This window comes from Xyrauchen texanus, chromosome 9 (genome assembly GCF_025860055.1).
Source record: "Xyrauchen texanus isolate HMW12.3.18 chromosome 9, RBS_HiC_50CHRs, whole genome shotgun sequence".
NCBI classification, from domain to species: Eukaryota; Metazoa; Chordata; class Actinopteri; order Cypriniformes; family Catostomidae; genus Xyrauchen; species Xyrauchen texanus.
Genome location: NC_068284.1, coordinates 46,185,285 through 46,211,402, shown reverse-complemented (window position 1 = coordinate 46,211,402; position 26,118 = coordinate 46,185,285). Strand labels below are relative to the sequence as shown.

The window sequence follows — 26,118 nt, the reverse complement described above, 5'->3', positions numbered from 1 at the left end:
ATCCTAAATGTATTTTGTTGCAGTGTATAATGGGGTGAAGACTCTCACCTTTCTGTTCACTTCAATCCATCTTTAACTCACTAAAAAACAATTTACAATCTCTCTTATTAATAAAGCTGCGTATTGCCAATTTTCTTCACGATAAGAAATGCACAGTGACATATATATTATGATTCAATAAGTTGCGAGCCATCACGTTATAATCTAGCTGCATTTAGCATGCAAACTCTAGGGATGAGCGTCCCGTGACAGAGTGCATCAGCCGGGTGCAGTTTCAGTCTCTCCCCATTAGATCGGGACATTAACGCAACTCATAGAAGAGGTGCTGACCGCGCAGAGAAATGGCAGTTTCGGAGTTTGTAGTTATTTACATGACCTGCTTCTGTATTATTTGAACTTTTATAAATATAACTACATTAAAGATTTAACACTTGGTGTTTCATTTAAAGAGGCTCAACATGCAAATTTTGCTTCAGTGGAGCAGCAGTTCGGGCTCTGCTTATTCCACAACGAGAGAGCTTCTGTATTTACTTATTTTGTATTTTTGTATTATTCCCTCATACTTTGGGATCTACATCACCTGAAGCTGTTTTGGAAAGTTTAGAGTTCATCTGGACTGTGATCTGTGTAATTCATCCTCTCCTCAGTCAGGCGCAATCTGCAGTAGTGTTGTCAAAAGTACCGACTTCGGTACCAAGTCGGTACTGAAATTTAAAAAATGTGACTCTTTGAGCGCTGTTGAGCGTAATCGTAAACACCTCTGATTGGCCATTGTGTTCACGCGCTCATCGGATATGTCTGTGATTGGCTACAATGATCAACGCACGGGAGCATTTGGTCACAAGCAGCCGTCTATCAGCGGACCGGTCCTGCTTTCAAACGCTCCCGTGTGTATCTGTGCAAGCACTCGGTGAAGAGCGTCATTGATGTATATTTACAACATGTTTTTGAAGCACTGATCATTGTAGCCAATCGCAGACATATCCGATGAGCGCGTGAACACAATGGCCAATCAGAGGTGTTTACGATTCCGCTCAACAGCGCTCAAAGCGTCACATTTTTTAAATTTCAGTACCGACTTGGTACCGAAGTCGGTACCTTAGACAACACTAATCTGCAGTGCTGCTCTCACGCGTCATCAGTAGAGTTTAATGTGATCCCATGTTACGTTAAATTAGATCAAACGACTATTCATCAACGGAAACTTTTTGTCTACGTTGTCGATAATGTTGACTAATCGTTTCAGCCCTAATGTTCATTAGAGCTGCCCGATTAATCGTAAAAAGATCTCGATTCAGACACCCACGCAAACTCATTTGTAATTGACAACGATTCTGCAATGTATATTAACGTTCCCGTCACATGGCATGCCTTTGAAAGGTGATCAAAGCAAGGCGCTTGTGTCTTGATTTGAATGCAGCACTCCTGCACGAGACTCTGCATTCAGGCATTCTTACTGCATCAAATCAGTATTAATATCTATCTAATAATCACACAGTAAAGAATGTCAAATATTTAAGTAGTTTAATTTTGCATTGTTACTTTTTTATGTTTTATATTATAATTGTTTTAATGTTTAATTGCTACTGTTGCTGAAAAACTTAAAGAACTGTTTACTCTGTTCTCTCATTCTTTACAAGCTTGAGGCAAGTTTTACAAGAGAAACACTGAAGGCCTCATTGTTTTAATATAAAAGGACAATATTGATAAAAAAATTGCAGATGTGCATATTTGCTTGCCAGCGCAACACAAAATGAACAGAACTGTTAATGAAGTTTTTTTCTGTTCATTTAGCTTGGCATGTTAGAAAGTCAGAATGTTATTTGGATTATAATGTATTCGTTGCACCCTCTTGTGGACTTGAGGTCATTTAAAATGTGTATATATATATATATATATATATATATATATATATATATATATATATATATATATAATGTTATTGCATTTTTTGCATAGATTGTAGCAGAGAACATATTTGTCATAACCTCTAGTAAGTTTCATGTTACTTTTAGTAACCTTATGTCCAGGTATGGTAAATCACTGAAATATATTTTTGTAGATCACTGCAGAAGGTTGACGCTGAGCGTTTGTGGTGTGTGCGTACATTTTGTAGGAAAAAAAAAAACATTTTGAATTTTAATTTTAGAATGCACCATGTTGTCTGTCAGACACGTTCAGTGTGCGACCGCACTTTATTAAAGTTGTGTCGAGAAATATGTCTGAAGAGACAAAGACTATTGTGCAACGAGCAGCCCTATGTATATATACATTTACCCCTCTCTCTCTCTCTCTCTCTCTCTCTCTCTCTCTCTCTCTCTATCTATCTATCTATCTATCTATCTATCGGTGAGGTGACTCATCCCTCCTTTTTTTTTTTTTTTTTTTAAGAAAAGGAGGGATGAGTCAATTATTTTTTGTGGTAATCAACCAGTGGTCATCCGATGTATCGCAGAGGCTGATAAATCGGCCGATATGCTGACTTTTTAATTATCTGCATTTTCCAGTTTGGCCGATTTGATTCTTGATGGCGCCAAGAATCGCCTGCTTGCATGTGAAGCGACTGAGACATGTAAACGACCAGTCACGGTTCGTTTTGTTGTTACGTGCAATCGTGTTACTACAATAATAGACAGGTGTGTAACACGGTGTCATTTAAACGGTCCGAATATCAGTGCCGCGGCAGACGCGTTTGAGCTCATAATAATAAAGTGCTCGCCTGTTTCATTCTCCCTCTCTTTCCTCAACAGTTGGACTTCTTTTAACTGTCTTGTCTAATGATAAAAACACAAATATCAATAAAACTATTATCATATACCGTTTGCAAAAATGGACATATCTCATTTAAGCAAATGTAATAAACCAACCTCACACAACTTGAGCATCTCCAGCATCCTTTGGAGCACTCATTTACCTCTAAAGCACATAATCTATCAGCCTCACCTCAACAGTTCCCTGTCAATTTAAACATTATTTTCTAGTGATAAAAGGCAAATATCAATCAAACTTCTATTACAGACAATTTGCAAACATGCAGATATCTCATTTAAACAGATTTATTCATGAACCTCATGAAAATCCAGCATTTTCTTCCCATCGAGTGCTCATCTAATATCTTCCTCTGAAGCGTGTATTGCATCAGCCAGAATCAAAACTTCAGGATGTTCCTCTGATTTCACAAATCATGATGGTCAGTGGTCACAATCCAGGCAGGCGATTCAGGCTGTTTAAACGGTCAGGAGATTGCTACTGCTTGCGGTAGTGAGTGCAACCAAAGTCTTTCTAGCAAGTCAGTCCACTGTCGGCCATGTTTGGAACGCTCTCGGAAGACTATTTCAAGTCATGCTAGTTAAGGTCCTATCTTCTTGAATGGGGAAAGACCAAAATCTCCAAAACGGTTGGTCAAGATTACATTCAAAGAACATATTTCAAATCAGCAGTAAAATCTGACAACACTGATATCATAAATTGTACTGCTTTACCTCAGATTATGCATAAAAACAGAACGTTTCCAAGCTTTTATAGCTGATGCACATGCATGTTCTCGAGTTGATTGACATGCGATGTCTGTATCTAAAAGGTGATTGGCTCTTTTACCTGTAAGGTGGACTACCTTTCTACATCCGTTGACTGTTGGCTGCAGTTGGGCGTTTTAATTTCTCCCATTCATTTTAATAGAAGTGGCCCGTCTCTGCTAAACAGTCTGGTTCAAGGTAAAAGTACTTCACGTGTGCTTTAAGTAAATGTCTTATTCACTTTGCTCTGTATGCACAATTGGTTTGATTCTGTATTTTGGAGTAAATGTGATTGCTAACGTGGACATGCCATCCATGGTTGCTGGACTATTTTGTGTACTGTTATTTCCGTCATCCTAATATATTAACAATTTCTTCAGGTGCAAATTAATTACTAATATTTGATGACTAAACAGAAATCAGAATAAACTGATATATTACCATTTTTGTTTAGCAATTTTATGTTTGTTATTTGCTATATTATATTGTGTTATGTCGGCCTAAGTAAGCGCACGTAAACATCACAGGTGTTAACATGAATTTCGTGTAATCAAACTGGCCCTTTCTAGAGTACTTAATATTCATTATCATGGTGACATAATGCCGTAATGCCTTTTATATTACCCTAAAATCATGTTAACACTCAATGTTTACATATTGTGGCTATACATTTAAAACCATGTGCATTTTAACTTTTATCAACTGGCCCCATTCACTTCTATTGTAAGAGCCTTATTGTAACTGCATATATTTTTGCTTATTTTTCTGTGGACTGCTTTTATTATGCTTTATAGCACTTTGTTTGGTGCTTGACAGCCCCTAATCCTAATTAAATGGGTAATTAAATGATGTCAGAATTTAAATTTTTGTGTGATCTATCCCTTTAATCCCACTTGACCTGGTTCACAGCCCACATCATCATGGATTCAATCTGACAGGTTTATACTCTTGGATTGGAGTTATGAATATGTTTTATTACTCAGTGCTTTTGGCGCTGTAAGGAGTAATGCAGCTAAAAATATCAGACACTGTCAGCTAGATCATGTGTCTTTGTTTATTTACGAAACATGACGTTCATTTTAAACCTCTCCATTGTGCCAGGGGTTTGTAGGGTCTTTACTGGTTGGCTTGGTCACTTCAAGTGCTTGAAGTAAGAACTTCTACTGAGAATTGTCTTTGAGAACACAGATTAGGGAAGGAAGATGCATGAGTCTTGTTGCTAACCTCAGTTAATCAGGAAAATTAATAGGTTTGGTCATGTCAACTAAAGTTAATAGATGGTCTCTAAATTCTGTTTTCACGTTTTAGCTGCTTGAACACTCTGTTGACCTAGCAGCATTCTTGAACCGAGACTATCCATTTTATAAAATAGAGTACAATAACAGCAAATCGTCCAAAAATGCTGATGTGAAACATATTGTGCTTATTTGCCTAAAATGCACTTAAAACCGTAAACAGAAAAGGTGTATTAGCCTTTAAGATGGCTGTAAGTAGATTTTGGAATTCATATTAGGAGGAAATGTCAATCAGCTTATGCTAATAATTTCAAAATGTCCGAATATTGGGCAATCAGTCGGCCTGGTAGAATCTGCCTATTACTAGAAAAACCCTGCAGATTTGATCCTGTTGGTGTTTATGCATTTTAGATGTTTTTTCATTGACTTTAGATTTGTGAAATCAAACTAAGGCATTACTAAAAGAACATAATTTACCATGAAAGCTGTTAGTCATATCTAGGGATGTACACGGTTAAGCGATTAAACAGCATTAACAATTTGTTCTACAGTGTCTATAAAAAGTCTACACACCCCTATTAAAATTGCAGGTTTTTGAGATTTAAAAGATGAATCCAAGATATATAATGTGATATTAAAACCAACAAAATTCAAGGAACATTCAAATAGAAACTTTTAATAAAAGAAAAATGACCTGGGCTGTGTTTCTCAAAAGCATCGAAAGCTTAAGTCGGTTGCGTTGACCATTGGCGCCAATGGTTTCAACAATCTAATTAGGCTTACAATCCTTTTAAGAAACGCTGCCCTAGTTGCATAGGTGTGCACACCCTTTTATAATGGGGCATGTGACTGTGTGGAATTAACCAGTTGCATTCAAACTCTTATTCAAAAGTAACTATAATCATCCGGTCATCAATTAAGTGGTGCTGATTAACCCTGAATAAAAATCTGCTGTTTCTGTATGATTTACGTGGCATCTTCTTGGTTGCATCTTACTGCTAAAGCAATGGTCGTTATTTGGATTTGCAGGTGTTATTCTGTGCACGTACCAGTCAGGAGAGGGGTACAAAATAATTTCTAAAACATTAGATGTGCCATGGAACACAGTGAAGGCCATCATCAACAAGTGGATGCCACAATGGCATTCCAAAGAACGGGGCACCAAAAAATGTATGAAAAAACCCAAGAAGAAAACTCATCAGGGAAGCTGCCAAGAGCCTTACAGCAACATTTAAAGGAGCTGCAAGAATATCTGGCAAGTGCTGGTCACTCCCTGGATGAGTCAACATTATCCTGTATTCTTCATTTGTCTGGGCTATAGGGTAGGATGGCAAGATGGAAGCCATTAGATGGAAGCAATTTTGCCAAAATGTATATCCAATCACCCAGAACCATGTAACAATGTTTTATGGTCTGATGAAACATATAAAAGTTTTTGGCCATAATTTTAAAAGGTATGTTTGGTGCAAAAAAGATGGTTCATCAACTAAAACCATACCCACGGTGAAGCATGCTGGTGAAAGCATTATGCTATGGGGCTACTTCTCTTCACTTGGGACTGGGGCACTAGTCAAGATAGAACGAGTTATCTATGGTGCCAAATAGTAGTCGATCTAGAGCTTTTTTGCAAGAAGGAGTGCAAATTGACAAATCAAGATGTGCTAAGTTGATAGACACTTATTCAAAAAGTCTGGCTGCTGTATTAAATGGAAAAGATGCTTCAACCAATTATTAGTTGAGGAGTGTGCACACTTATGCAACCAGGTTGGTAAATGGTAAATGGTCTGCACTTATATAGCGCTTTTTTTAACCTTAGAGGTTACCAAAGCGCTTTTTGATTGGGTTTCCCAATCACCCATTCACACTCATACACCAATGGTGGCAGAGCTGCCATGCAAGGCGCTAGCCTGCCATTGGGAGAAACTTGGGGTTCAGTGTCTTGCCCAAGTACACTTCGGCATATGGAGTTGTGTGGGCCGGGAATCAAACCACCAACCCTGTGATTGGCAGCTGACCCGCTCTACCAACTGAGCCACAGCCACCAGGTTATTTTAGGTCTTCTATTTATTCATTTTCCTAAAACGTTTCCATTTATTGGTCACTTCAGTTTGGTTGATTTGCATCATCACATTGAAGGTGGAAAAAGTTTTGACACGATTTATCTTTGATTCGTCTCAAAAACCTGCAATTTTAACAGGAGTGTGTAGAATTTTTATGGACACTGTACTAATACTATTGGTTAAAAATGGACGATTTTAGCTTTCTTTAACTATCACATGACTGAGCTGTGGAATTAGCCACGCCCATCCTCCAAAGATAATTTTGAGTCAGAAACCAAGCAAAACAGCAGCATTGTTTGTTTCTGTGGCTGTCAAATTCAGCAGTGGCACAGTAGCGGCCTCAACTGACAAACATTATGATTCATAGCCTCAATGATGCACTTCAAATAAGAATGAGCAAAATGATGGACGGGTGAAAAGCATCAATGTCAGAGGTCCGTGGTAGCATTTTTGTTTGCTGTTTACAAAGTCTACAACTGTCACAGAGACCGGTGAGATATCTGGGGACACTTATTTAAGGAAGTAGGCAATTTTTAGTTTTCCATGAAATTTTGTAATTTTGAAATTTTGAGAGGTAATTTGTAGGGCTGTGCAAATGTTTTTATTTTTAATATTTTTTGGCGTGGTTCGATATTGATTCATAAAGCCATAAATCGATGTTTTACTCGATGCGCAACCCTCCATTACAATGAGAGGAAATCACTTGCATTTGTAACCAAATTTCGTGCTATGCGACTAAAAATGTATATATTTCTCAACTGGCTGGTAAATGTATCAGTGAGATCCTTTCACTGCACGGTGAGAGTAAATGTTGTTCCGTGTAATGTGTGTCACAAGATGAGATCTACGGTATGCAACCAATTTGTCATTGAATAATGTCTCTCTTAATATCCTTTCTGTTCTCTATTAGGGATGCACTGATACTACTATTTCTCTTCCGATATCGGAAATCTCAGTATCGGCCGATCCGAGACCAGTGTTGTTTTTTTTTTTTGCATAATCAGATTAGAAAATCTTTACATTTATTGTGTGGAGCTAAATGGGAGTACTCTTTAATATGTAAAGAAACAAACCTCTAAATACACATTATTTCAATATAAATGTATAGCTTATTAAGAAACACTTTATTATTAGCTAGCAGGGTTTTTCCTGCATCGAGAATTACTAGGCGGCCGCCTCTGTCAAATTTCGTGCCGCCTCAGGTAGTCTACAAAACTCTGGAGGGTGTCTTCATGGAAAACACTAACAAGCGTTGCACTCGGTGGATTGTCATTTGTAACTGCAAATCTCAGCGATAATAATAACAAAATTCCGTTGTCAAATAGTCGCTTGATGTCATTTATCGTAACTTGAGATCATATAAAAACAACAACAACGACGACGATGACGACACGCGAGATGAGAGGAGCGCTGCAGCTCGAGTGTCTGATAGAAACACAGATCACAGCTTTGGCGATATATCTTTATTTCATCCTTGATTCAAGTTCATATAATACGGGAGTGTGACATGTAAATAAACACAAACTCCAAAACTGTCATTCTCGGTGCGGTCAGATCCGCTTCAACCAGTCGCGGAAGAGACCCAATCTGAGCGGGAGAAATTTAAAGTTCTGTCAGCTGATGCGCACGGAGACGTTCGTCTCTCACCCTCGCTAGTGTACTGGATAATGTAGCAGCAAAATTAACAGTAATTCAAGTCTTCAGTAGAAAAGAAACCAGTGTTTTATTTTTGCAAAAATGTTTCAACTTGTATCTGGACTATAACCTTTTGATACGCACCCACTTTTTGAGCACAAACCATGAAAATGACATACCTGAACTGAAATGCTTGTAATTACGGGACCATTCGAAGTTACGTTTCAAATTTGAAGATGATCGAACAAAAAATGAGGTTCCAGCAAGCTTTTGTCTCTGTAAATCGCTGTAAAATTAAGGCTCCCCTTCTCAAATTCAACACAATCTCCAAGGCACTGCTCGGCTATTTTTAAACATAGAGTCTAATATACAGTTTTACAACATGAATGCTTCTCAGGTTGCATAGTTTGTTGAAGAACGATGAGGAAGGGTAATTCTTTCAGGCGAGCTCTAGGGCTGGGCGGTATGGATTTTTTCTAACCGCGGTTGAAAAGCAAGATATTACCGCGGTATAGCGGTAAACCGCATTAAATACATTACATTGGATCAGAGAAGTCCCCCGACAGACTTTGGCGCACACATCAGAAGTCGCTTTTGATAGACAGACTTAAAATATTGTCACCTACATCCGAAGAAAAAAACGAGCACAATTTTAAATAGTCACATTTTCATCAAGCAGTAATTTGGCATGAACTAATCACTGTATAGATTTCCTTATTTAAGATTATTCTCAGATACATTCTCATTGAAGATGGGTCAGACATGATTTTGACCACTTTATTAAGTTTTGTTTTGTAGAAAGCCTTTCTTTAACTTAAAATTTCGTTTTGTATAAATTGTATCTTAATTTTAATCACTGTTTCATTAACTAATTGCCTGGAATTAATAAATAAGAAGCAAATATAGCAGACATATAATCAGCAGCAGGACGTGGAAGCGCCGATCGCGATCTCTTGTGCGTGAGCTGTCTCATAAATGAACCGAAATTCGCGGCTAGGCCTACTGCCTCACAGACATGAGAAATAAATAGAAATCTTAAAATGCATTTTAAACAAAATTCAAAACAAAATGATAAAATTTTAGGCTACAGTAGCCTAGTAGTCAGGTTTGCCGATGATGCGTTACTATTTATTTATTTATTTTTATCCCTGTGCCAATCGGAAACGGACTTCACTGCTGATATTCTGGGGATACAACATAACCAATAGGCTATAGCCTACTAGGGACTTTAGCCTTTAAAATATCTTTGCTGCATTGGATCAGTCTCCTTTCTAGAACAGCCAAGAGCTTTCTAGCCTCGCGGCAGCAGCGCTTTGCATCGCTCAGACCTTAAAACAGTCAGCGCCGTGGATGCGGTTTTGAAAATGTATCAAAAAACGTTGGTGCGGACAGATGAGTTTTGTGATGCGGTTGTGGATTAAATAATAATAGCCCATCCGCGCATCTCTAATACAAATGGAATGTTATTATGTGTCATGGAACATTGCGCTCCCCAACTCGCGAAAGGTCGGATTTGCTCCATATTTTGATAAGTTTTGTTTAGAAAACCTTGAATCCATGTAGGCTAATATCATTAGACATAATCCATATCATTAGAATCAATGAATCCATGTCATTAGACACAACGTGCACACATGTGCAGGCCAATGTTTTTTTTTGTTTTTGTTTTTTTGCGGTGATGACGGTGACAAGCTCAGACCCGCGGTTGGAGTCACGTGACCGCGGTATTGCGGTAATGCGGTAACCGTCCCAGCCCTAGCGAGCTCTCATGTAAACAATGTGTAATACATCAATATTTCTCAGATATATCACTTTTATGGACAAAAAGTGCTATTGGATGTTTTTCAATGAACGTTTGTCATGGACGATTGACTCAAGTGTGTTGAACTGGATTCATCTGGCGATCGCATTTTCATAATAAAAGTCCCGTTTTGATATTGCATGTTTTCATTTGTACTCCTGGCACATATAACTCAATCCCTGTTTCTGGAGCATTGCTATCGTGAAACAGAGATCGGATATCAATGTTGAACCCTTAGACCTTGGACAAGATGTATAATTTGTTAACATTAATTACATTTATAGACTGTAAATTATATATTAAATGTATGCAGTGACGTCACTCCAGAGTGCGAACAAATGTGTATCAACAGGTTAAAGGATTCAAATCTCTTTTTTTTGTTCAATTTAGTTGTAAGACATCAGTCTACTTCATTCACAGAGTTATTAATTCAACTTAAATATTGTTATAAATTGTAAACAAATACTAATGATGACAATAATAAGTTATCAATATTATTATTATTATTATTATTATTATTGACTTTTAATTTTAAATACAACAGTAATATATTTAATTGTGCTCTTTTTAAACCCTCAGGCTTTTATTTTGACATTCTGATCTCTCCAGGAAGTCCTGTATGTGTCTGTTTGTAGGCAAGTTCACATTAGTTTAATTCACTTATTCAAATTCTGCTAAAATGCACCTCCAATGCCGTTCTAAATGCATGTTATAAGTGAACTATTGAGCATCTACATCTGAGATGCTGTTATTGAGTAGCGCTCGAATATTGCGCACCTCTGTGAAGGCTAAAAATAGCCACGAGTGCATCACCAGCCTGTGCGTGATTTTGTCAACAAAGCATTCACTAACGCGCTGGTGCTTTGCATACTATATATTTACTTATTTAAATCAGCCTTTTGTGATTCACAGAGCTATCGCACGTCTTCAAGTGGCTTTGAAAAAAATGCACGAGTCGTATTAACTACTTTAATTGTGTTTTTATGCTGCTTTTGTTATTTTTGGAGCTTGACAATAACAAGCATGACTAACACACCATATAGGGCTCGTCGGACCGATACCTGATCCGTCTAAAAGCTTCAGTATCGAAGCCAATTCTAATCATGTATAGGACAGATATGATATGGCCGTTCGAGTCTCATTATCATGCGCTCATTTACAGACACTTTACAGAAATGCCGTCTTAAAGAGACCGTACCGGTTTTTAACACATGTTCAACAAATCAATGTAAATACCTGTTAATGGTACAAATTATGTTATTAAACAATAAACGTATATGAACAATGAAACACAAAAATACTCATTACATATGCTTATTTTTACAGTTTCATAAATTCTTCACTATTTTCCTGACTTGCATGAACTCCTTTTCATCTTGTTCTCAATTTTTCGGACTTTCTCGAGCTGCAGGTGCTTCTGCGTGAGGAGACGTTGTCTTATATTGTTATTAAAAGAGACTCATTACTTTGGACTTGCCCATATAAAATATTGTGGGCGCTCCCTGCTCTTTCTGATACTTGTGAAAATGGTCTATGCAAAACGGTAGGGCTAGGCGATGAATCTTATTTTTTCAATTACGATTTTGTCTTCCAACGATTATGAAAACAAGATAATCGAGATAACTATTATTGTGCCGCATTCTGTTTTGCAATCCAACACTCTGGCATTATAGCTTTAAAGCATCCTTTGTTAAAGTTCAAATAATAAGGAAGCGGGTTATGAAAATAAACTCTGAAACTGGCATTTCTCTGTGCGGTCAGCGCCGCATCTGAGTTGCGTGGAGTGACCGGAAAAGAGATTTGAATCTTCTCCTGGCTGATGAACACTCGTGTGCACTTTCGGCAGCTGGATTATAACGTGATTGCTCATGATGTAGTGAATCGTTCACTGTGTGTATCATATCATGAAGAAAGCTCTATTAAGAAGAGAAAGTTTGTTTTTTGTGAGTTAAGATGGATTGAAGTGAACATAAAGGTGAGAGTGTGTAGCCCATTCTACACTGGAACAAAATATATCTTGTTTTCATCTTTGAAAATACATCTAAATAATATCTAAAACTCCTTGTGGCAGGGCGGAGGGCTGGGCCGGGTCGTGATACCCGGTCCCGTATTGGGCTAATCAAGCCTTCGAGAGGGATAAAGGTCGACTGCAGAGGATCGTGCGGGAGAGAGAGATCGTTTACGGACATGTCTGTCATGTGTGTGTTTGTCCTTCGTTTCAGTTTATTATTAAACTATTATTTATGTTGTCAAGCCGGTTCTCGCCTCCTCCTTTCCATTGATCCCTTTACACTCCTTTAAAACGACATATGTTTACTTTAGGAGCTATACTGCATAAGAAATAATTGTTGTCGGAGAATGTTGAATACAGTATTTAATTAGGACTCGATATTAACGCTTGTCCGGGACAAGTGAATTTTTGAAGGGGCAAGTGAAAGATAATTTAGCTTGATTGACCGGACAAGCAGACTGATTAAAACTATATACATGGCTATATTTGTGATAGCCAAGGCTTGTGTCACTTATTAGAGAGTTCGTATTCTTATTTTGCTGTTGAAAGCAATCCAGAGCACATAAGCTGCACGTTTGATTGACAGGCGGTGTGTGTGTGCTGAACATGCGCGTGTGTTTCCGAAAATGCTAGCACTGGTTTTCTCATGCTTTTAAAACAACTTGCCATTGAATTGCAGTGTAATATACATGCTTTTGTAAGGTATACAGGGATTGTAAGTCAGATTTCTTATTTTCTTTCCATTTTTCCCTTTTGCAGAGAAGCCTGCCATAGCTCCTCCAGTGTTTGTGTTTCAAAAGGACAAAGCACAGAAGGTTTGTCTGCTTCAACTATTTAAAGGAATAAGTTACCCAAAAATAAAGATCATATAGGCTGCTCTCCTTCATGTCATTCCAAACCTGTAATACTTTCATTTCCCATGGAATACAAACGGAGATGTTAGGCACAATGCCCAGCCCACTTGTTTAGATTGTAGTGCATATATAGTTATTTGAATTGTATTTGTGAGACTTTTATGGTGTTTTGTGTCATTTTTGACCCTTGACTATATAAATAACCATCCAATTTCATGGTGTGGAAAAAAGCAGCATTCTCTTTGTTTTTGTAGCCTATTCTGTGGAAGAAAGTCATATTGGTTTGGAAAAACATGAGGGTGGATTTTCATATCTCTGTACTAGAAACCTAGGCTAAACTAGATACTGTTGACACCCATAAATTCTCACATATAACATGTCTTAAAATCTATAATTTATAATTTGGATAATTTTTTGCAGCATTGAAATTGTATTCAATTTCTTTCACCCCACATAATGTGTAAATCAGCAAAGAAATTATATTTTTTAGCGGGAATCAGTTTGGCAAGACTAGCTAAACTTTTTGCTTATATTACCCATAACAGCTGGTCTGTGAGTCATTGAAGGAAGAAGTTGATGAACAGGTCAGCTACTTCTAATAATAACAACCTGAGAGTATTATCTGGGTAGTAAAAATACTTACTGGGAAATAATTAATCTAGAAAGTGCACAGGTTTGTATTTTATTACAACAACAAAATGGACGTTTTACAATAAATGCTCGGACAGTACATGAATTTATCAGCCAACACCTGCCAAATTTCTGCTTTGGAAAGAAAATTCACAAACTCAGCTGGTTAGTTTGGCTGGTAGTGAGAGGTTTCATATGCCATCTGACTAATACTGATGCAAATCATTTTCAAAACACGATTTTCCAGAAGTAAAATAAGCATATTGAACTAAATAACAGGATGTTTTTGTTCATGATCAGAAATTGTTTAAAATGCGGTCCAAAAATGGTTGTTTCCAGTAGACTTTGTTTCTCTGTAATGTAGTCCATCTTTGTTTGACTTGTAATGTTGTTTTTAATTTTTCCTCCGTTCCAGAGATCTGCAGATGGGTCGAGTGCGGAGGATGGAGACGGTGAGTTTGCAGACTTTACAGTTAGACTCGTGAATTAGGATTGTCCCCGGGTCTGATACCGTGTTCATGTTCTTTTGCTCAAAAAAATACGCAAAAAACGAAACATCACATGTACGAATATCATTCTTTTAAAATTGTGATTATTAAACGGCAAAGGCTAGTTTGCATGTGCTGCACGCTTCAAATGTGAGTGCTTGTGAACGTTTATGTGCAAACATAAAGGCACAAAGTGCTCATAACTTATAGAGCTCATTTATTCATACACGGAAAACACCATCATGAGCATCATGCACCTTGTTTGCATCAGATGACAGCAAGCTTAGCACTAATTCACTTTGTAGTGTGGGATACAGACTACATGTTGATTTCTAGAGCTGTTGGAAAAAATGGTTTCAGCGATGCATCGCGATTCATACTCGAAGGATTCTGAATCGATTCTTTTGAGAATCAGGCACGATTCTGAATCGATTCTTTAGAGAATCAGGAACGATTCTGAATCGATTCTTTTGAGAATCAGGAACGATTCTCAATCGATTCTCAAAAGAATCAGAATCGATTCTGAGTTCAGTTTAAATCACGCCAAAGACGGATGTATAAACAAAGACGCAAGTCAAGTGCACAAACACGACCAGCTGTATCGACCACATGACCATTTGTGCCCGAATGAAACTACAATCCCGACATTCTTTCCCAAACCCACGCACATAGCAATGGGAGAGTTTATTTGTGATAAGAAGCCAACAAATTACATTAAAGATGAGCTCGCACCCATATTGCACTGATTTGCACACAAGGGGGGAAAACACAGAAGAAAATAATGGCGCTGTTCGGGAGATGTCGGTGATGTTTTCATTTAACTTTTACATTTTAAAACCGCTGTTAAATAAAAAGCTGAATTGGGAAAAAATAGAGAGTAAAAAATGCAATTAGAAGAAACTGAAAAAAGAAAGATATTGAAGGACAAGATTTATCGAGAATCATTTTATTATCGAATCGTTACCCTTTGAATCGTAATCGAATCGTGAGGCCAGTGAAGATTCACACCTCTATTGATTTCATTAAATAGCTGCCTTTTGCGATTTAATAAGTGGTTTAAAAAAATAGGATTGGGTCATGTAGCGACCTGCTTTTCAGGAAGTGTGAAGCTATCTTCTTAAACGCACTGAAACAGACAGGACTTCAAAATAAAAGCTAGCGCCAAAATAAAAGCTCAATTAAAATTGGAAATAAGTATGATAGATATATCACTACTGTGTAGTTATGTAATATTCACTCTACTAGTACTAAGAAATCAATAGTAATTGTATTATATAAGCAATTTCTCACATTTGTGATGCTCTGTTGTGCAGCACTTTGTCATTTAAGTACTTTGACTAATAAATTATCAGTTCTATTCAGTTTTAATCAGTTTTCTGAAAAACGATTACCCAGGAAAGCTTAATGTCGAGCCTTGGTTAAAGGTAGCTATGTCGCTACTTCTGCACATATATTTGATGCTATTTTATTGTAGCCAGTTACTTGATGTGCTTCCTTGCAAACATTTAGCAAGAACATATAAAGGTGAATTAATGTAGCAATGAAGTATTGCCAACCAAAGCTGCACATGGGTCTATTTTGGCATTACGAGCATTGCCGTAGAAACATTTTCGAAGTCTGCAGACGTGAATGGCTCAGAGTTGAGCCTTGGATTTGTCAGCTCGTAATTACAGTAATACTGTGAAGTGGCCAATGATAACAGCTTAACTGATGGACATGGCTATCTTTCATAAATTCAGTCATTTTTTTGTGTCTGATTGGTCTCTCTCTGTGATTGTATCCTCCCCTCTCCAGATTCTGATCGGGATGATGGCGAGTATTGTCCTCCGGTAAAAAGAGAGAGGACCTCATCTTTGACCCAGTTTCCCCCGTCACATTCAGGTGATTTTTACTGTAATCCGTGTCACTGCTGTGGAAAAGCGCCGTTTGCTTTGAACGGTGTGGATGCCAAATGTTTGGCTTTTCACATTGTTTTTTCATCAAACTGCTAATTTAATCCACTCTCTTTTTCTCTTCTGCTGCAGTTCCCAAGAATAATATCTTCATGCCCTCAAGTTTATGCCAGTCTCCAACTGGTAATTCAGATTCTGAGCCAGGTAAGAACAAGCCATCGTTCTTTATCAAGCAGCTGTACTGTAAGTGTTAAGTGGCACTACAAGTGTCAAGCTGGGATGTGCATGAGTAATCTACTAATCGGGAAATTGTTCTGCAACGGCTAGTCAACTATTAAGTGCACTGCTTGTATATCGCAAATTGATTTTTCTTTGCATTTGAATACCGTGTGCAACTCTGACTTATTCAGTAGTTTCCCTCTGGATCGCTCAACAACTCTCGCAGTTACAATTGAGTCCACTGGGGGGCGCTGTGGATGTGTTTCATCCAGGTGTTTGATGAGAGGAGACATGATGGGATCTTTGTGTTCAAGCAAATTGTGGCAATACATGTAATATATTGATTCATATTAAATTCTACACTATTGATAGTAAGTTCTTGTTGGAGTCGTGCCGACCAACTGATGAGGATCTGTGTTTATGGTGTAAAGGAAATATGAAGCGGTACGAGAAACTCAGAAGCTCATCAGACCGTTATGTGCATTAAATATACAAATACGGGATTAGTGCATTTTACAAAAAGCCCAAATTCACCTCTTGTTTTTCTGAATTTTAATATGGTGTGTCCAAATGTTGTACTGGTGTTTAAAAATAAATATTATTATTATTATTATTATTATTATTGCATATTGTTAATTTAATTCCCCCCCAAAACAATAGCATAGTTTGTTGAAGTTGGCTTATTTTGATCATTATTTGTAAATAATAACAAAATGTACATTTAATGTGCATGCCATACTTTTTAACTGACATTTTAAAGTACTCAACTACAAAATTGCTAGAAAATCCCAGTTGTTCGTTTCCAGTAGTGTTGTCAAAAGTGCCGGTACTCCGGTACCAAGATGATGATAAAATAAAAAAGATGTAATGATACCAGTGTTTCTGCAGTACCAACTCTCTCCGGTACCAGCGAGCGGTATTACTGACATACAGCTGCTTTAAAATGCTCACACGCTTATTTTGAATGCGTGCTCTGTTACTCCTTGTACACTGAAATTGACAATCAAATAAATATTGTGACATGTCCTAGTGTGATTTATTAAACCGCTAAATTGTGCAATCGTAGTGTGGAAGAGCTGCATACTTAAATCCGACCGCTCATCCATTCGAAACTCCTCAGACATTGAGAATCATTCACGTTGTATAAGATGACACAGCAGAGCACTAATCTACTGTGAACCACGCAGCACAATTAAACTATATATTTATATAATTAAATCACAGCGTTTGCACTTTAATCTCAGCTTTATTTATATTGCATTTAAAACAATAGAGTAGACAAAAGCACTTCACAGCAATACAATTTAAAACATGACATCTAAAAATGACCACATACACAAATGGCAGTAATCTAAAATACAGACACTCCAAATCTGTGTCCCAGGTTTCATTTGTCAGACTCGAGAACCGAGATGAGATTTCAGACATGACTTAAGTCTTCATTGATCACACTGTGTGCCGTGACGCAAAACTGTTTATCCGGCAAAAAACACAATTCAAAATAAAATCTAGATGCCTGAAATTGAATAAAAATATAGTAAATATGGTAAAATGTAATATTCGATGTAACATTAATATTAATAATTAATCAAAATATCACAATCAAGACCGCTGTTGAATAAAAGTTTGGCAATTACATGTTGAATAGTTTTTAATATAGTTATAACTATTTTCACTTTTAAAAGATTAAGAATGTATTGATTAGACACAATTTTGATGATGAAAATAAATTATACTTTAAATGAAATGTTCTGGAAAATAATAATGATGATTAGACTATAATTATTAAAAATAACAAAAACTGGTGTGTTCAATAGCACATTATAATATTAGCATATTTTTGCTGCAGTGTCGAAATTGGCGTCGATATATTTGATATTTAATATTCAACTTTTGGAAGAGTTTTTGGACCAGTCAGATTTCACTTTAGGTGGGGCTAACCCTGGAAATGTTGTACTTATTTGTCAATCCCCAGGACCATTTTAAATTAGCTACTGAAGGCAAAAGGTGTAAAAATAAACAAATAAATAAATAATTGTGGACAACTTATTTTGTAATAATAGTTGTCATCAATGTTCAAATGAGAAATACAAATTAAAAATGTATCAAATGTGTGATAAGCCTACCTTTACTTTGGACATTGTTTTCAGACTAAAGGACCTTTTTGAGTGTGCCCCCCCCCCCTTCAACGTTTCCATAAAATAAAAAAAAATGTATATTTTGATCATTATAATCAATAACTTTATATTTAGCCCATTCTTACTGGACGCTTTATCACGTTGCTTTCTGGTTACAATCTGATGTTGTTTAAAATGTAAAAGGGAACATTTTAGGCAGTCTAGAACATTCCCATCATGTTTGACGATCTTAAGCCAGTCGCACACCAGACCAGAGCATCGCAGATAGGACAAGGCGTGTTGGTTGGGCAAAAGATGGCGGCAGCCCATAACAGCCTCTGAAGTCTTAGCTTGGTATGCGTACATTCATAAAAAAACAATTGTTTCAAATTTTAGGACACTGTGTGTCATCCGCCAGACGTGTCTGGTGTGCGACCCCTTTACAGTTTGTCTTGTTGTGAAATCAGAATTTCTTATTCAGCAAGGCGCATTGGCATATCACCAATCCCTTTCCGAGTCAATATTGTGTTCAAATGCGAATGAACTCTGTGTGTTTGTTTTATGCGGGATATTTGATCTAGTGTTGCGTAAGAGATGTTTGGTTTAGTATCTTTAATGTTTATGTTTCAGAGGAGAAGCCTGTTGGGTTTAGGTTGAAACCTCCAACTCTGATTCATGGTCAGGCCCCCAGCGCTGGTAAGATCAACTCATTCCTGTACGCATATGCAATACGTGATGACCCTATGCCCTTAAGTGGATCACTATATTTTGAGAAGTTCTAAAGTATGACCTTAAACTTCCTCTTTCAGTTTCTCTTTAAAATGTTATTTTGTGCATTTGAAAGCTCTTAAAATAGAGTAAAGGTTACGAGATGTACAGTGACCGACACAATTATATTATACATTTAACCCTTGTGCATCCTTGTGGACATTTTTGGCTTTTTCAGTTTTGTTTTTTTGATAACTTTGTCTGTGTTAATGCTAACTGCATAAATTTTTCCACAGGTGTGAATTTTTATTGGAATTTTAATATTTCACCCTATTTTCTTTAAAAAAATATTTCTTGCACTAGTTACACAAAATACTCCCTCTTAGCGTCGTTTTGGACAAAAATGGCACATTGAAACCCATTAAAACTGCGATTTTTAATCCCAGTGCCATTTAACTATAAAATATGTTGGCAAGGCTTCAAAATGTACATTTTAAATATTTTTTACCAGATCGTGCCATTTTTTCAGGTTTGGCTTTTGTTGTTGTTTTCTGCTGTTTTTGGCTTATGCATATTATAGAGCCAATTAGATACATTATGAATATATAATTGTGTGAGTGTGTTGGTATGGATTTCAGAGTGTGGTTTGTATGTGTCTGAGGCTCTAATAATAAAAATAAAAAAAATTCTGTTTGGCATTTATTAAATTGAAAATAATTATAATTATTATATTTTTTATAAAAAACAACAGTGGCATTATGTAAACAAACCGGCGTTTAAAGTGTTGAAATTCTGAAAATAAATGAATGTTTGGTAATTATGATTAGAACTGATTCTGGTTAAAATATAAGTCAGTGAAAGTAGAAAAAAATATTATTGTATAATATTTTTATGACACTTTTTTGACATGGCCATTTTTGTCCATTATGGACCTAAGTGGTAGCTTTTTTTAAAATCTGATACTGCATAAAAAATATGAAAGCATCAAAATGAATGTTGTTGTTAATCATTGACATATCCGAGGCTCTAATAATCAAAGAAAAAAAATTCTGCTTAGCATCTATTAAATTGAAAATAATGACTATTTTTCATTTTTTCCTAAAAAAACAACAGTGGCATTATGTAAACAAACCAGCGTTTTAAAGGGTTAAAATTCTAAAAATGAATGAATGTTTGGTCATTATGATTAGAGCTGATGCTGGTTAAAAACATTATGTCAGTGAAAGTGGAAAAAAATATAAATCTATAATATTTTTATGACAGTTTTTGGACATAATGAACCTATGTGTAACTTTTTTTAATTGATGCACAAGGGTTAAGCAGCTATTAAAAATGTCTGAGTGCATTGCATAAGATAACAAAATATCAATGCCAGCGCCATTTATTTTAAGATTGCACAAGCACACTTTTACAGAAAGTAGTTTGACAAATGATTGTGACATGTCGAAACTGAGTTCCTTGCCATGAAAATGTTGGATTATTTGCAAAATGCTCTCGCGGTGCTGCAGTGCCAGAGTTCCCCTGACATTTACAAGTAAAATCTGGATCATTTCAACCACAACACAGAATTTGTTTTTGTTCTTCTGAATATTTAAAACAGAAGCACAGGGTCTGGAGCCTGTTTTGTATAGATTGTTTTAAGACTTCAATCTATTACTGCACAATTTAAAAACTTTTTGCATCCAAATAAAAAGGCCATATTAAGGTTTTGATGTCATTAAATTTTATTCTGAAGCGTTACGGAGTACTGAAGAAAATCACAAAGTCTTTGACAACAATTTCCATAATTTTGTGTATTCATTGTGTACAAAATAGGTTTAAAATATAAATGTTAAAGTTTAGGTTTCACGAATTGGAAATAAGCGCCAAACGCGTTATCACTTTCCGAGCTTCTCCGTGCACAGCGCGCACATCCAACTTATCGTTATTAAATTTGTTACCGATTATCGATTAATCGTTGCAGCTCTAGTTCAAACATTGGTGTGTGCTTGTTGTTCTGCAGTGTTTGGTTTCTGATTCAATCCGTTAGTAGGTTGTTTTTCAGGCGTTCCCAGTCAGAAGCCCAGAGAACAGCAGCGCAGTGTTCTCAGACCGGCTGTTCTGCAGGCGCCTCCAGCCAAATCCCTCACAGAACCAGTCAAGACCAGTACGTATTTACACCCAGAACCCACACTGTAAATCTGCCCCTTTTCCATCTGGTATTGCACTGTGTCTCGTGTGATCCGAGCACATGTTGTCACTGTTTACACCTGGTCACTTAAATGCACTTCCTGTGACCACTTGTGTTCAGATTTGGAGGGGAGGGTCTCTATTTCATGACCACAGACATCAGTCACGAAGTCATTGTGTTACCGCGCACTAATAAAGCACAACAATGTCAGAAAAGAAAAAGCGTGAAATAAACAGTGCACTGTTTCTCCCAGATGCTCTTGAAATTCAATCGAAGCACAAACGCAACATGTCAATCAGAATTATCTGATATTTTAGTGGATTATCATCTGTGTTGATATCAGACAAACTAAAGAAGATCCATGAAGCTCTTGTTATTTAGTGTATCTATGCGTTTGTTTGTTTGTTTGTTTGTTTGTTTGTTTTTTCGATCGGATGGTAATTTCCTGTTAAGGCCGCTCATAAACGGCAAATTTTAAACTCTTGTTTTAGTGCAGTGGTTGATTGACAGGTGAGGGGTGGTGCTTCGGTGCTGCCAGGACGCATACAGGATGGATTAGCGGTTACACTACAAATGTCATGTGGACACACGTGTTTTTGACCACATTCGTATGTGATTTATTTTATTTTATCCGAACGATTTAGACCCCGTTTATGGGGGTTTTCCACTGTGGATGGTACCTGGGACTTTTTTTAGTACCACCTCAGTCGAGGTTCCAAGCGAGCCGAGCCGATACTAAACGTGACGTCAGAACTGCAGAACCTGCAGATCACTGATTGGTCAAGGAGAATCGTCACTCCCAGCGTCACTGGATTTTCGACACGGGACATCAACCCGCTAGTTTAAAGTTAGCAACAGCGATAACAGTATTTGTTCATGCGACTTCGAATTGTAAAAAGAAATGGCTGTGCGCAAAACCACGCCGTGGTCAATAAACGAGGTGCAGACGTTCCTCTCGTTAGCAACGAATGAAATGACGCAAAACTAAAAAGTCTTTCAGGAAGTGTCTCCGCTGTTGGCCGCACACGGTACCACCGGACCTACAACCAGTGAAGAGAAAAGTTAAAAAAAAACTCCAGGATGGAGGATGGTACGTTTTGTTACGTTAACTCTATACTCTGCTTGAAAGCTTCACTTTATTTCGTTGACCAGCTACTGGAAGCTTCTGAAACAACCAGGCCAATTTAACTGTTACACTTGTGTAAAATCACCACGCAACAACTGCTTTGTATAGCACAATGAGCTAGTAGCTGACAGCTAGCAGTTGTGTTATTGTTTAGTGTCACGTTTAAGATGATGTCACGGCAGTAGATGCGGCGCAACTATGACGATCAGCCTATAATCCCGCCCACTTTGAGGTGGCAATAAACAGTAGTGGAAAAGCAAGCTCAGAGAAGTAAAGCGAGTAGAGTCGAGTCGAACTGTAACGTGCAGTGGAAAAGTGCCATTAGACCTGTATTTTGGGCTGACCACATGTGATCGGATCTCCCAAAATGCATCTTAACACCAGGTGGAAACGAGGTCTATCAGACAGAAATACAGGAAAAAGGTTCAGAGCAACATGAGTGATCAAGTGGCTTTGGTGTGTGAGAGGAAAATGAACTAATCGTTTTTTCTTTCAAAAATTGTGTTTATAATATTTTATCAAATATATAAAGTCATAAATGATGGGGTCATGAAACTGTACCCATTCCTTTTAGTAATTAGCATAATGTCATCATGCTACAAATACTGTCCATTGAGCTCAAGTTTAAACTATATTCCTTTTAATATTGGCTGATCGATCTTGTACGCTTAAAGCGTGTTTGTGCAATTGATTCTGCTAGTTCATGCTTTTGCTTGTGCTTACAGACTCCAGCTGTGGAACAAATGGAGTGGGGAAGTTCGGAGATTCGTCAACGGAGAGCCGATCCGTTTTCCAGAACAACACAGAGAGTTCGGACAAATCACCGGTGAGGACTGTCATGAGATAGAAATGCCTTATGATCACAGTCAGACACGTCCCGTTTAGAGCACTTCGTAAATATAACCGTCACCTGTTATTATTGCTATTAAGAATCGAGAGAAAGATGGGGAAGAAAATGGAGGTGGAAGTAAAGAAGAGAGCAATGAGAAGATGGAAAGTGGAGTGGATTCGACGTTCGTGTTTGGACAGAATATCAAAGAAAGGGCAAAGGTCAGAGCTGACTCTCAAAACATACAAATGGCTTTGATTCTGTGTTTAAATCATCGAATTTGTACTAGCGCTGGAGGATATAGCAAAATACTCAATATTATCTCAATATTTACCAACATGTTTTCTACTTAAACATTTGAATTAGGGCTGTTGATTTTCACGATTTAGATCAGCATGATTAATTATATAAAAAGAAATGCATTAAAAACATTAACTCATTTAGTCATGTCCCTGGACCGTAATAATACTAATAATAATTCCTACCATCGGAGCAATTCAAGCTATAAAAACCACCAGCTTTCATCAGGGGGGAGTAAGTAAAACGTATAGTTTTTTAGGCAACATACAGCTGTATAGACCCTAGCGACAGCACAATATGAGAGCGCGTTCTTTCGTTTTTCTTAGTTTCAAACTACGTTTAAATTGACATGGCGACCTAAAAACCATGCACTCAAAGTGACAATCCAAAAGCGTACATCTGACTCGTGTACATTGACGCATCCTTAAAAAATCTATCTTGGACTTATTGACTAATTAAAATATTAAATGGATGGCTGTAGGCCAATGATTGGCTTATGTTCAGTAATATGGTAATAAACAATGTAATGCCTTCTAAAGCCACTTTTTATATTCTCTTATCCATGCTTAACTCATCTGCCACAATAATGTATAATAACTATAATTAATTAATAGAGATGCATTGAAATACTGTGCCGATACCGATGTTTAAAATAACAATTTGTCCGATTGCCGATACTGATGTTTTTAAAATTTTACATTTTGTTTTATTTAATCCCCATTTGTGTCAGTGAAACAAAGAAATCTTCATTATAAAATAAATGAGCTGTTTTTAAGTCTTGCATCACACTATATTTGAATGAGCACAAATTCAATCATACAAATTTATAAAACGTTTAATATAACCTTGTGTTGCATGACAAAGATTCTTTCTTTTTGTGAAAAATGACTCTCAAGAGCCTTTATATCCTGCTATACATCTGCCTACTCAATGAGAATTATTCAGTACATCGCACAACAGAAATAATTTTTCTATCCACTCATCTTCAACCGCTTATCCGAAGTCGGGTCGCGGGGGCAGCTGCTCCAGCAGGGGGCCCCAAACTTCCCTATCCCGAGCCACATTAACCAGCTCTGACTGGGGGACCCCGAGGCGTTCCCAGGCCAGTGTGGAGATGTAATCTCTCCACCTAATCCTGGGTCTTCCCCGAGACCTCCTCCCAGCTGGACGTGCCTGAAACACCTCCCTAGGGAGGCGGCCAGGGGGCATCCTTACCAGATGCCGAAACCACCTCAACTGACTCCTTTCGACGCAAAGGAGCAGCGGCTCTACTCCGAGCTCCTCACGGATGACTGAGCTCCTCACCCTATCTCAAAGGGAGAAGCCCGTTTTGTGAATCATAAATGTAATTCAATTTAAATGTAAAACTGATTATAAAAGCAATAAAAGTTCTTGTGTTTCCATTGAGCACAAACTTACAGTAGTTTGAAACACGGGGCTGAACGTGGGCCTCTTTACAAAACAAAAATTGGCCTCTTAGGAAATACCTTCCCAGTCTGTTGCGAGCGAGCGCCCAGTGGCACCTGCAGCCCTACGAATTGTACCATGAGCAGCTCCAACTGATCTGAGAAATATTTACTCTCAGATATTTCACCAATCATGAAATGTGCCCCATATTTCTGTTGGCTGTTTTAAAGAACTAGCAATGCCCAATTAATTAATAATTCTTTTGAATTGGTTCTTTTCAGTGAATTGTCCAAACGGGCTTGCAAAATGGTCTGAATTGATTCGTGATTCAGTACAGTTCGTTCAGAGCACTCTATCTCTGAATCATTGAGGGTGAGCGGGAGCACTGCATTTTTAGACGCCGTGTCAAGTAAAAAAAATCTTCAACTTATATAAACACGTCTCGAGACTCCTGCGTTCTGCTCTATTTAGGGTTGTGCCGATGGACGATATCATCGTCCATCGTGATGGCTGACCAACATCACGATGTCGAGCCACCATCGTGATGCCACGCCCCCTTTTGCGAGTCTTGCTAGTGTGACTCACTAATCCTAGTCTCTTCTATAGTTAACCTAAAAACTTTGCAGGGATTGCTCTGTAAATTAAATTGAGAATATAACTAATGCATATATGCTATTTTAAATACTGTAGTATATGCCAGAGACGTGACGTGTAGTCTGTGAAAATACCGTGTCAGGCAGGCTACACAAATATTGATCTTGACATTGTTAGCTTCTTGTCTTTTTTTTACATGTCTTACACTGTACATTTAGATTAAAATATTTTATGTTGTAGGCTACAAGAAAATAGCCTTTATTAATTCATTATTAGTAGTTGTAGTGTCTCAGAAAATCTTGCTCATTGTCACATAGCTCTTGTATACACTGAAGCGGCAGTTTAAGATAAACCCAGACCAGCGAACGTCAAATCACTTTTGTCTGGTTAATACTTTAAAAGAAAAATGTCCTTGAACATAAATCCATAATGTCAAATCAAATGAAAGAAACAAGGTGAATATGAATAACACACATTTATTAAAACATAGAAGAACAAGAAAACGGAACAACACTCAGACCGAAACT

At 37.4% G+C, this 26,118-nt stretch overlaps 1 protein-coding gene across 2 annotated transcripts in view; it reads left to right on the top strand.

The window, feature by feature from the left end:
• Positions 1–26,118, top strand: part of ranbp3b (RAN binding protein 3b) — a 46,434-nt gene that overhangs the window by 5,725 nt on the left and 14,591 nt on the right. The window contains exons 2-9 of one of the 2 annotated variants that reach the window (XM_052134258.1): positions 13,017–13,072; positions 14,157–14,193; positions 16,024–16,110; positions 16,254–16,325; positions 19,088–19,153; positions 21,210–21,311; positions 23,187–23,287; positions 23,392–23,511. In XM_052134258.1, coding sequence (XP_051990218.1) covers positions 13,017–13,072; positions 14,157–14,193; positions 16,024–16,110; positions 16,254–16,325; positions 19,088–19,153; positions 21,210–21,311; positions 23,187–23,287; positions 23,392–23,511 — 641 coding nt within the window. Of the gene's footprint in view, positions 1–13,016; positions 13,073–14,156; positions 14,194–16,023; positions 16,111–16,253; positions 16,326–19,087; positions 19,154–21,197; positions 21,312–23,186; positions 23,288–23,391; positions 23,512–26,118 lie in introns of both variants that reach the window. The other variant, XM_052134257.1, reaches the window with a different exon arrangement.